Source organism: Convolutriloba macropyga, chromosome 6 (assembly GCF_964194025.1).
Source record: "Convolutriloba macropyga chromosome 6, txConMacr16.3, whole genome shotgun sequence".
NCBI lineage: Eukaryota > Metazoa > Xenacoelomorpha > Acoela > Convolutidae > Convolutriloba > Convolutriloba macropyga.
Genome location: NC_134473.1, coordinates 28,155,231 through 28,166,506, shown reverse-complemented (window position 1 = coordinate 28,166,506; position 11,276 = coordinate 28,155,231). Strand labels below are relative to the sequence as shown.

Sequence of the window (11,276 nt, the reverse complement as noted above, 5' to 3'; positions counted from 1 at the left end):
TACAAATGCGCTTATTGCAACAAGTAGTATCGAGTGAGTTCCATTAAGTTTAACAGGCGAGGTGTTAATTATCTGAAAACGTGGCCCTTTTTCTACTCTTGGAAAATTGTCGGCTGACCAGACACCTCCAAAAGAAAATTTGAGCAGGCGAAAATTTCTCACAAAGTTTTTTTAAGCTGACATTATCCATTGAATATTGTTTGGTTCTTGGAAACATTCCTTTTTGCGTCAATGAACACTTGACTGAAGCGTTCCCCAATCATAAAGTGCTCAACCGCTTCTGGAAGAGCCTCAGAGAAGACTAATTTGAGAGTAATAGGTGCTCCTGTTGGTTCCGGGAATAATGTGAGGTTTTTTTGATGCCTCCTGTGATGATGTCAATTCAAAAGTCACAATAAATTTGTTTACAAAATCTTCTAGAGAAATTTTGTTCCCATCGTTTTTGAAGCCGAGTGCTGAGAGACTGTTGTGATATATACGAACATTGCTCTCGGTGTCTATTGGAGTGCCTGCTATTGGTAAGCCGTTACCGCGTTTAATTTCGATTCTTTTTAAATCGTACTTATCGTACAAAAAAGGATTTAAGTTCTTTGAACCTCGAACTTGTCGTTTGCCATCATGCACAATGTTAGTCGCCTGATGGGTTCCGTACCAAATATGGTCTCTTTGACAAAAGAATTTTGCCCCGACTGCATAATAAAACTCTTGCATAGGGATTCGATGTAAGGATATCTCGCTGGGGCTTTAATAAATGCTCTCTCAATGGAAAGTCGAACAGACTCAGTTACGGTTATTTTGCGAACAAATAATGAAGATTTTTCTATAACTGCTGTGAACAACTGGTCAGCGTCATCGCCTAAGCCTACCAAGCTAAATTCGTTTTTAGCGCGACAAAGTTTAATTCAAATATCGACTTTCGGGATCATCAGTTTTTCACAGCTGAAAAAATCTACATAAAGGGTCCCGTAAAAACTGGAGACATATTATGTTTCCAAGGTAGATTTCATTCGTTTCTGAAGCCATTCAGATTTGTTGGCATCAGAGGAGGGTTCAGGATTGTAACAGTAACCTTGACAGGCCGCCGACGTCTCCTTACTATCGCTGTTTGTTGTCAGCTCTGTCTCGAGAAATGCACGATGATGATAACTGTTGTTGCTGTCAGAGATCAGAATTTCATTAGCATATACTTCAAATTGAGAAAGCAGACTATGGAGTGTGTTGTTAGCAAACACGACTTTGCTAGCATCATTTATTTTTACGCGATCTTTCCCTTCTGCTGTATTAATTGCTACTTGAAGCCCCAATTGTATGTTGTTAAGGTCCAGGCAGTTGCGTTGGTCTCCACTGATTAAAAAGTCCAATGTTGGCCCTCGTGAACCCACTTGTGGGTAAATTTCTTGATCCAATCCACTCTCATAGTTAACTAGAACATTGGGTATTTCTAAAAAATCAAGAGCTGTATGGGTTACTGGTTTTGCAATATCGGTTGCTAGGCTCGTAAACTCGGCCATTTTTAGTACCGTATGTTAGATAAAATTTCTTTCCGACTGCGTTTGGGTTTTGTTTCTTTAGAAGTGGGCGCACTCGCTCGTCGCTTTTGTGCCGAAGATGTTTTTATCTGCTGTTTGTTTGCTGATAAGAGTGTTTGTTTAGGATGACTGCCGCCGGTCGGCAGGCGAGCGGGCGGAACGGCAGCGCGGATTCGCCCGTCCGACGCGGCTAAATAGCTGTAATATTTTGAATGCCATAAACTGTGAAATTTATTTATGTTAAATTAGACTTTTTGAGGACTCCAGTGAGACCTGCCAGCATTGGAACTCAGTAACAGTACAACAAAGAACAAGAAACAATTAGCAAAAATTACTTCACTGAAAACATTTATTGTCAAAGTCAACAAAATCATTAGCGGACGCAGACCAATTCAGGTGACAGCATAAATTCAGCATTAAAATAAAAACATTGTATTAATCATACATTGGCAGAAAGTCACGAGAAAAAAAAACAAAACAGACGTTTAATGGACGCAAAAAGTAAAACCAAATAGGCTCTAGACCGAAAAATCTTGAAAAAAGGGACTGAGACAAAACAAACTCGATTTCGCTTCAGGTTTACCAAAACCCGTAAAAATTGAAAATTTTAACATATTTTTGCAAAAATTAAGAAAAATGTTTAGATAATTCAAAAGTGTGAACACAATTAGGGTGAAAAGTGAAATTTTCACAAAAAAAACACATCGACCACTCCTCGGAAACATCGACCACTCCTCGGAAACGACAAAATTAAAAAACATAGCTGGCAGATTGCCAGAAAATAGTCGCAATTGCTCCGTAGATCTGCAGTCCGAAAAAAAAACAGTAAAAAAGACAGACCAAAAAAATTCGTCTTTTCATTGAAGGCTGATATGTTATATTTTGATTAAAAATCAGTACACATTTTTGCTGCCTCTATTAGCTGCTCTCAAATAACCTTCATTTAGAGTGACACACACCCATTTGACCTTATCTCTTTGAATTAAAGTAAATAAAAGTCAATTTCAAAGTGAGGAGGTCATTTTTGAGAGTGAGGTAAGTCAAGTGTGACCGAAAACTTAATCACGCAAATGAACAAAAAACTCGCTCCATTAAGAGGGAAAAATGACGTCACACACGCACTTTAGTTGAAATTGCATGAAAAAATGAACAAAAAGCAGATTTGAAAAGGTTGTGACGTCATATGGTCGTAACAAAAATCGCGACGCGACGAAATAAAAAACATAGCAGGACAAGTCCTGACGTACAATTCAAAGAATTTTCATTGACTAAACAGAAAACTAGACCTAGAACGGACTATGAATGGATTGGAAAAACAATTTAGAAAAAAATCCGATCCAAAAAATCGAAAAAACAGTAAAAATCGAAGTGAAATTGCCGCATGTGAACAAAAAACCACTACCGATAAAGCGAATTTTTGTTCAAACACCGTATTCTCACTCCACTTTAAAATTAGAGCAAAAAAATTTCACGCCGCAAAACCACTCGCTTTTTCGCTCCATTTCCTGTTTCGGCGTGACCAAAATCACTACTCCAATTTGACTTCAAAAATCATGAAAAAGTGTGAACAGATCTTAAAAAAAAACATAGCCGGAAGAATTCCGGAAACGACTCGAAGTGAAAATCTATTTAACCGCCTTCCAACAACTCATTAGAAAAAACTTGCCTCAACTAATAGATGATTTTCTCGAAACCAAACCATAAAACAAAAAAGTAAAAACAAAAAAAAATCAAATCTGTTAAATTATGATAAAAAATCTGATCAAATTTTGTCATAACTTGAGATCCCGAAATAACTATCTCTGCCAAAACTACTTCATCAAAACAACTAGTACTTACTAAAACCACTTAAGTGAATGTTATAAAAATACTTGAGGCCAAATTATGAAAAAAGCTCTGAAAAACAACTTGCACTAAAAAACTAGAAAAAAGTTAGTAAATTTCTTAATATTACCAAGAGCATATATATCCATAGCAAAATTCTTTTCAGCTAATAGGGCATCCAGATGCTCGCAAAACAAAAGACAGGTCAAAATAGTCTATGAAACTTGTCTCAAAAAACAGAAAAAAAACCCGAAAAACTGCAAAAAAAATTAAGAAAAATAGTTCCAATGTTCGCCATTTTTTGTCAAATTTCTCATTAAAAAACAATTCATATCCAAAATTGCCCCTACTTATTACTAAAGAACTACAACAACTATAATGAACCCTAAACCTCCACAAATGCCATAAAAAATTAAGGAATAGAAACGGCATTCAAAAACAAATTCAAAAAAAAAATATAAAAACTAAATGAGTTTTTTTTAATAGTACAAGGAAACATAAAGCCGAATAAGGTTCCGTTGCAATTAGAGCAATGAAAAACTCGCAAAACAATGGGCAAGTTATAATAGGGTGGGTAAGACACTTGAGTAAGATTAAAAAAAGAAAAACTGCAAAAAATGAGAAAAATTGTTAAAAATTTCTCAATTTTTTGGTCATTTTTCCTTTAAAAAAAAAGATTTATACCAACAAAACTATAGTCAATTGGTAGCTGACAATTCCTTAAGTAACAGGCTTCTATTCAAATCCCACTTAAAGCAGTAAAACAAAAAAACCGGTAAAAAAAACATTAAATTTCGTCTAAAAATCATCAAAACTGATCAAAAACCTCCAAATTAGCATCAAAAATCAAATTAACTACTTGAAACCTTCAATTCCTATCACAACGAACCTAAAACCAATACAATATCATAATCAAACCTCATAACCATCAAAAGTTGCATAAAAACTGCTTTTAAAAGCCGCACGTGAACAAAAAAATTTTCGCTCGCTTAGAAAAAATTTTTTCACACATCAATTTCTCGCTCTCTCAAAAACAGCGGTATGAACAAAAACTACTCTCTTTTCGCTCCGCTCTTCACTTTTGTTCAGCACCAAAATCACTCCAAATTTTTTCACGCGTTTCATTTCCCGCTTCAAAATTCACTCCAAAAATTGATTTAAAAAAAGGACTTCTCCAATACTCCTCTTCGAGTCGTAAAAAAGACAGCGCCCCAATACAATTCAAATTCTTTGAATTGTAAAAAAGACAGCGCCCCAATACAATTCAAATTCTTTGAATTGTAAAAACAAGAGAAGGCCAATGATAGCCCCCGCTATCGCTGTGCGGCTATTAAAAAACTTTTAATTTCACACTCTCTCCTATATGTATATCGATTGGCCAAAACTGACTGAACAAAAAAAAAGTGGAGCGTAAGGTTCCTAGGTTCCACAGGTGGGGTCGGAACAATAATTTGTTTCCTATAATCCAAAACTAAATATTTTATATATGAAGCTTTGAGGCAATATAGCATTGCTCTATTTTATGACTGTTTAGCCGTTGCCCAGAAAAATGCAACTGTGCCAACAAAATTTCTAGTCAGATTTCGGAAAAGCGAACCAAAGTAATGGATAATCTTGCCCGCAGTCCGAATCTTGGAAGACTGAATGGGATTCAATGGAAGTCAACCAGGATTAAAAAGACATTTTCTGAACTTGAGTTTGAGGAGATAAACTATGCGTGTACCTTCTGTGTCCATGAGAGTGTGCACGTTTGCTTGACCAATTGCATAGTCGGAGAGTTCTGTTGGTTCTCTCGCAAGAACCCCATCAGACTAGCACCCTCCATGTTCAGGTTCTTCACCTTCATTAACACAGTATATTCTTATGAAAGTCACGTATACTTTTTGGAACCGTATTTCAAGCTAAAGGTGTCCTGATATTCGCACGTAGTAGTACTCTTCAAGCCAAATTTAAAGCCCACAAGAAGTCTAAGCGCTTAGAACGAGCTCATTCGAACACAATTTTTCTCATTCTTATAACATAACAAAATTTGCTCAAACCTTAAATAAATCATTCAACCAATGAGTGAACAGAGCCAGTCCAATGGTTGAATAATAATCAAGTCATATCTTTGTTACAAATGAATTTACAAGAGAAAGCAAATTCACTCCAATTGATGAAAATGACAAAACCAATCAAATCCCCCAATTTTAATGTTAACTTCGGAACCCCGGAGCACGAATAATGACATAAGCTTTGAATAATGTTTTATTTGAAAGCGTAACCTATTATTGCTCTGTTTATGTTTATGGATTACCTTCAGTGTAAGTCTGGAATCGGCAGACCTGTCTGACCAGTCACAGACCAGCTCCAGACTGTCCATTGACACCCCCAGATCTCTATAAACAATTAAATTCTTTTCCCTCAAGAATCACAATATACAAATACACTATTTTCATTCTAGGGGTTCTAAAAGTGCAGAAGAAATGCATGAATAAATAGTTCAATTACAAAAATGGACGAAAAAGAAGCAGTAAATGTATAAATCATCAGCCGATGTTGAAAGTATTGCCGTAATTGTTCAACTCAACCCGAATTCGAGGGACGACTTTTCAAAAGAAATTGTAGCTCTTATTTGTAGTGCAACCTTCAGCATACAATTTGCGACAAGACACATTCATTAACTTCAAGGTATCCAATGCATTGCAGTACCAATAACAATTTGAACACTACTGACCTTGCAGCCTGCTGTCTGAAAGCGTTTAAGAATATAGCTGGATTGAACAGATCGGACAAGTCAAGACTGTCTCTGAACAGACTGGTGACGTTAGAAGCTGAACTTTTGACCTTGAGGTACCATTTCTCAACACTAGCTGCTTTGCTCACCACACTGCTTAGGTAGTCCAGGGGGTCGAGAGGACCTTCGCTTAAGGATAACCAAGTTGTAGGAGTCTATGAATACAGAAAAGGTTTATTTTAAATCCCTGTAAAGCAGCAGTTTCAAGAGCAATAGTATTAATGGACATGACAGCAGCACTGGTCTTTTAGAAAAAGCTTAAGACAGTTCTGGACTCAAGACGCCCTAGATCAGAGCTCAAGACGCCCTAGACTGTCTTAATTTTGAAGTTCAAAACAATCGATATTAAAACTTTGTCGTACCTCTCGTTTGAGTAATGCTGATGCCAGTTGCCTAGTATCAGAAGTAATGATCGCTTTGCCTTTCAACACCTGAAAAACAACAAAGTGTATACACTTAACCCTCATTTTGCAGACGTATAACTATATATCTTCACTGTCAAATTTGACCGAGCATGCACCTATATGCCATATAACCCTGTTAATACATGAGATTTACAAAAATTTTGCGGAGTTGGGTTCCATTTGGAATCTGGGCTATTTTCGAAAGAAATCCGTAACCATTTCCCACAAAAGCGGCGAATTTAATATCGGAGCAAATAGTTTACAAGCATTGTAAATTATCATTGCAGCAATCCAAAACTTTTGGATTGCTCGAATAATTTTTTACAACTTACTTAACTTGGTGGAAGGGGTTGGCGGCAAAAATTGGAACAAATGTTTCAAAATTGACCCCAACTCACAAAGTAATATATCCTGAGCAGGTTTGGTGAAAAGTATACTTGAAAACTAGTAGAACACTGGACAGAAATTTAATGCATTGTTGAGGACAAAAAGTGAAAGTGTCCGACAAAAATCGATCGAGCAAAAAACTGCATAAAAGACCAAAACGGGCCAAATAAATGAAACTATCTTTGTTTGCGAGCAAACAACAATACATACATTACCATGGTCGAATTGGCGCATTAAAGGATATCGGAATTTACTTTTAAGTATTTCATAAATGCCTTAACACCCAAATCACCGGGATTCCTCTTAATACACATGAACACAATTCTCATACCCCTTATATGGTAATAATTGGACAAAGGCGGAACAGATAAAAGCGTAATCTAGACCTGATTTGCAATGCTCCCTCCTACATATTAACGTTGCAAGAAGGAATTCACTTACTAATCAAAGTACGAGTATTCGTGTACTAATTCGGCCCTGGTAACGTAATGTAATGTATTAAATTCGTCTTCGGCAGGTACTCAACAATATGTATCAAGGCTTGCCGCCTGTTTTGAAGCGCCACTCAATAGATATTTGAAAACGTATCTTAAGTAGAAGGAATTGATAACATGGAATAAATAGCTTTCGTTTAAAAACCTTTTTTTAATATCTTGGCATGCTTGCATTTTCAAGGACAAAACATAGCTGGCATATTGCCAGAAGCCGCAATAGCTTCGTAGATCTGCAGTCTCAAAAATATAGTATAAAAAACAGACCAAAAAATTCTTATTAAATACTCAGATGTTACATTTTGATTAGGAATCTGTCAAACTTATTGCTGCTTCTAATAGCTGCACTCAAATAACCTTCAATTAGAGTGTCACACACTCACTTGGAAAAGTCAATTTTAGAGTCAGAAAGTCATTCTTGATAGTGAGGTAAGTCACGTGTGACCAAAAACTTCATAACGCGAATGAACAAAAAACTCGCTCCACTAAGAGTGAAAAATGACGTCACGCACGAAATTTAGTTGAAATTGCATTACAAATGAACCAAAGGCAGATTTGCAGTGGTTGTGACGTCATATGGTCATAACAAAAATCTTGACGACGAAATAAAAACATAGCTGGCAGATTGCCAGAAAATAACCGCAATAGCTTCGTAGATCCGCAGTCTCAAAAAGACAGTAAAAGAAACAGACCAAAAAATATCCTTTTCATTAAAAAGTTGATATGTTGCATGTTTATTAAGAATTTGTGTATGCTAATGCTACTTTTATTCACAGCTCTCAAGTAACCTTCAATCAGAGTGACACAAACTCACTTGACGTTATCTCTTTGAATTAAAATAAAGAAAAGTCAATTTTAGAGCGAGTAAGTCATTTTTGAGAGTGAGGAAACTCAGGTGTGACAAACAAGACTCGAATAAATAAAAAACTCGCTTCAATAAGAGTGAAAAATGACGTCACGCACGCAATTCAGTTGAAATTGGATGAACAAATGAACAAAAAGCAGATTTAAACTGTTTGTTACGTCAAAGGGTCGAAACAAAAATCTTGACGACGAAATAAAACACATAGCCGGAAGAATTCCGGAAACGACTCAAACTCAAAAAAAGACTATCCTCACTGACCTAATGCATATTCCACATACTTATAATAAGCATTTTGAAACGACAGGAAAAATATAAAAGTATCTTAGAAAAAACTGATATGCAACCTAATAAATTTTAACTTAGGTGACAACTCCAGAAAAGAACTATAGGTAAAGGAACCTGTTATACACATAGTTTGCAACAAAATGTTACCAATTGACAGACAACCCAATAAAATAGCTTCATAAAAAGAAACTCGACGGGGAAAGGCGATGAAGGACAAAATAGTAAAGTAGAATTCTCTTATTAACACTCTCTGCAAACAAAAAAGCCAATTCCGAACCAATAATTTTAAAAAAAAATTGTAATTAAATTCTCTCCTACATCAGTCGACCAACCAAAAATTGACTGAAAAGCAAAAAACAACAACAAAAATACAAAAGCAAAAAAAACGAAATAGAAAAAATGTGAAACTTTTTGATATGTGCAGTGTTTACCTTTATCCATTCCCCCAAACCGTTATTGGGCAAACAGTTTCATAACGTTTTCTGCAAGATCAGTCACTCATCCAAAAAGAGGGAGAGAAAAATCAATTGACTGTTGGAAACTCCTTAAACAAAAACTGAAAAAAGTTAGGTAATTTATGTTAGATAAAATTGATTTTAAAAGCCAGTTCACAGTAGCGACACCTTAAAAATAACTCTAAACTTAGAATTGACTGAGAAAAGTCAGAGCAAGAAGCGTAGGGTCAGAAGAAATTCAAACAAAAAAAAACAAATCGGCAAAAATATGCTCGAATTTAGCCCATTTTCCTCAAAAATTAAAAAACTATCGGACGATAACGAACAACCACCGAAATTGCTACAACAACTAGTTTCAACCACACAACTCCGCAGATTTTAAAAAAATCAAGAAGTATACAAAAAAAGAAAAACTTAAAATAGGCAAATTGGTTTAAAAAGAGATTGAAATTAAATGGGTAATATTTATTTCAGAAGATCATAAGTGCTTCCAACCACGCTACAACTAGATTAGATGATTGTGATAAACAACTTTGATTGATAACTTGGAATTGAAAGTGGAGAACTGTTTTGAAAAGAGCGTACGTGATCAAAAAATTTTGTTGTCTCATCGAAACTTTTTTTTTCACAACAACTTTTTTTACCTCAACGATACTATCACAAAATCACGCTATCTTCTCTGCTTTTCTATTAGTTTAGCCATTTGACCTAAACACACTTTTCACATGCGGCATTGACTTTTACATTCCGTTTTAAACACACTCCAAAAAATTATCGAACCAAAACTAAGTAAATATATTTATTCAGCAACCATGGGACAAAACTATTACACAGCCATGCTTCTGTTGAATAAAAAAATAGAAAAGGTTACAGAGATTCGCTAAACTAAAATACTTTGAAAAAAAATGTCAAAATATTAAAATAAAATACAAAAATATATTAAAAGTTCCCAGACGTAAAAAAAACAAATTTAAGACTTGATTAAAAAAATTAAACAAAATTAAACCACTGACTGTGCACAGAAAAACTTTTTTCTTCTAAGTAAAACCGCTAAAAAAACAAAAAAAATGGACAAAACATACAAAAAAGAAGACACCTTCAAAAGAGTTGCTCGATGCACAAATTGCCAATCGAACGTTGCCATATACATTGATTTTTCAGAAAAAAGTCCGCTCAAAGATCCAAACAGGAAAAAATTAATGAACAAAAATCCAAAAATTAACTTTAAAATTGAGAAATATGAGCCCATTTTAGACTTGAAAAATATAATCAGGCTCGCAAAACTTTGTGGTATCAATTTCATAAAGTTATATATTGAGGCAGCATTGATCAAAAACAGTTTTACAAAAACCAGTTTTTAAAAAAACAAACCGACTAGTGTCGGAAGAATTGCTCTAGAACGACAGGCGTGTAGAAAAAGATTTGACCCCGCTAGGATTCGAACCACTGACCTCCCGATCCACAACCTCCCGAAAATTTGCACAAAAAATACCAACACGTTTACAATAATTGCTATGAACTTCGCTAAAGAGCAATTCAAAAACTGAGCCAAATGGACGAAAAACCGGCTTAAAATGGTTATCTATATGCGCCGTTCTGTCATAAACATTTTTCAAAGTCAAAAAGCTATTCACTGAACGCAGCGCATGATCAAGAAACTTCTTTCGCTTAGCGAAAATCTGTTCACCATGACAGCTTTTCTCAATTTCGTTTTTAGGTCAAAAAGCCGCGTGAACAAAACTACTTCCTGTAAAAAACCGAGAGAAAACCAATACTCCTCTTCGAGTCGTAAAAAAAAGCCAAGAGAAGGCCAATAATAGCCCCAGCTATCGCTGTGTGGCTATTAAAGATGATTAAATGGTTGAGCAAGATGCTGCAACTGTACCTTTGCCAATGATGTAAGAGACTGGTGGATGGTAGATATGAGTTTGAGAGAGTTGTGTCGCTCCAGTTTGACAAAAGAAGAGACTGGGCTCTCATCTTTAGACATGTCTTGTGCCATTGCGTAACTTCCTATCTGGTGCAGCATACCACTCTCTGTCACATTCTCTTCACGCTACAATCAAAGATTAAGTGTGAACAATGAAAGGTAAGCTACACTGGGAAATAAGCTCTCGTCAGACTGCTGAGACCGATTTCATCTCTGATAAGACTTTGATGAGCTTGAAATAAAACTCGAGCGATAATCAATTCCTGTAACTTTGGTCTGGCAATGCCCTGGTGTGCCTCGAAGCGTGTCTGATTAGAGGTCATTTTGGTC

The 11,276-nt window shown here is 35.7% G+C and overlaps 1 protein-coding gene across 1 annotated transcript in view; it reads right to left on the bottom strand.

Moving 5' to 3' along the window:
* Positions 1-11,276, bottom strand: part of LOC142341277 (cytoplasmic dynein 2 heavy chain 1-like) — a 154,918-nt gene that overhangs the window by 3,487 nt on the left and 140,155 nt on the right. The window contains exons 51-55 of the mRNA XM_075392195.1: positions 10,902-11,072; positions 6,492-6,560; positions 6,070-6,284; positions 5,650-5,731; positions 5,077-5,193 (exon numbers count right to left, since the gene is read on the bottom strand). Coding sequence (XP_075248310.1) covers positions 5,077-5,193; positions 5,650-5,731; positions 6,070-6,284; positions 6,492-6,560; positions 10,902-11,072 — 654 coding nt within the window. The remainder of the gene's footprint in view (positions 1-5,076; positions 5,194-5,649; positions 5,732-6,069; positions 6,285-6,491; positions 6,561-10,901; positions 11,073-11,276) is intronic.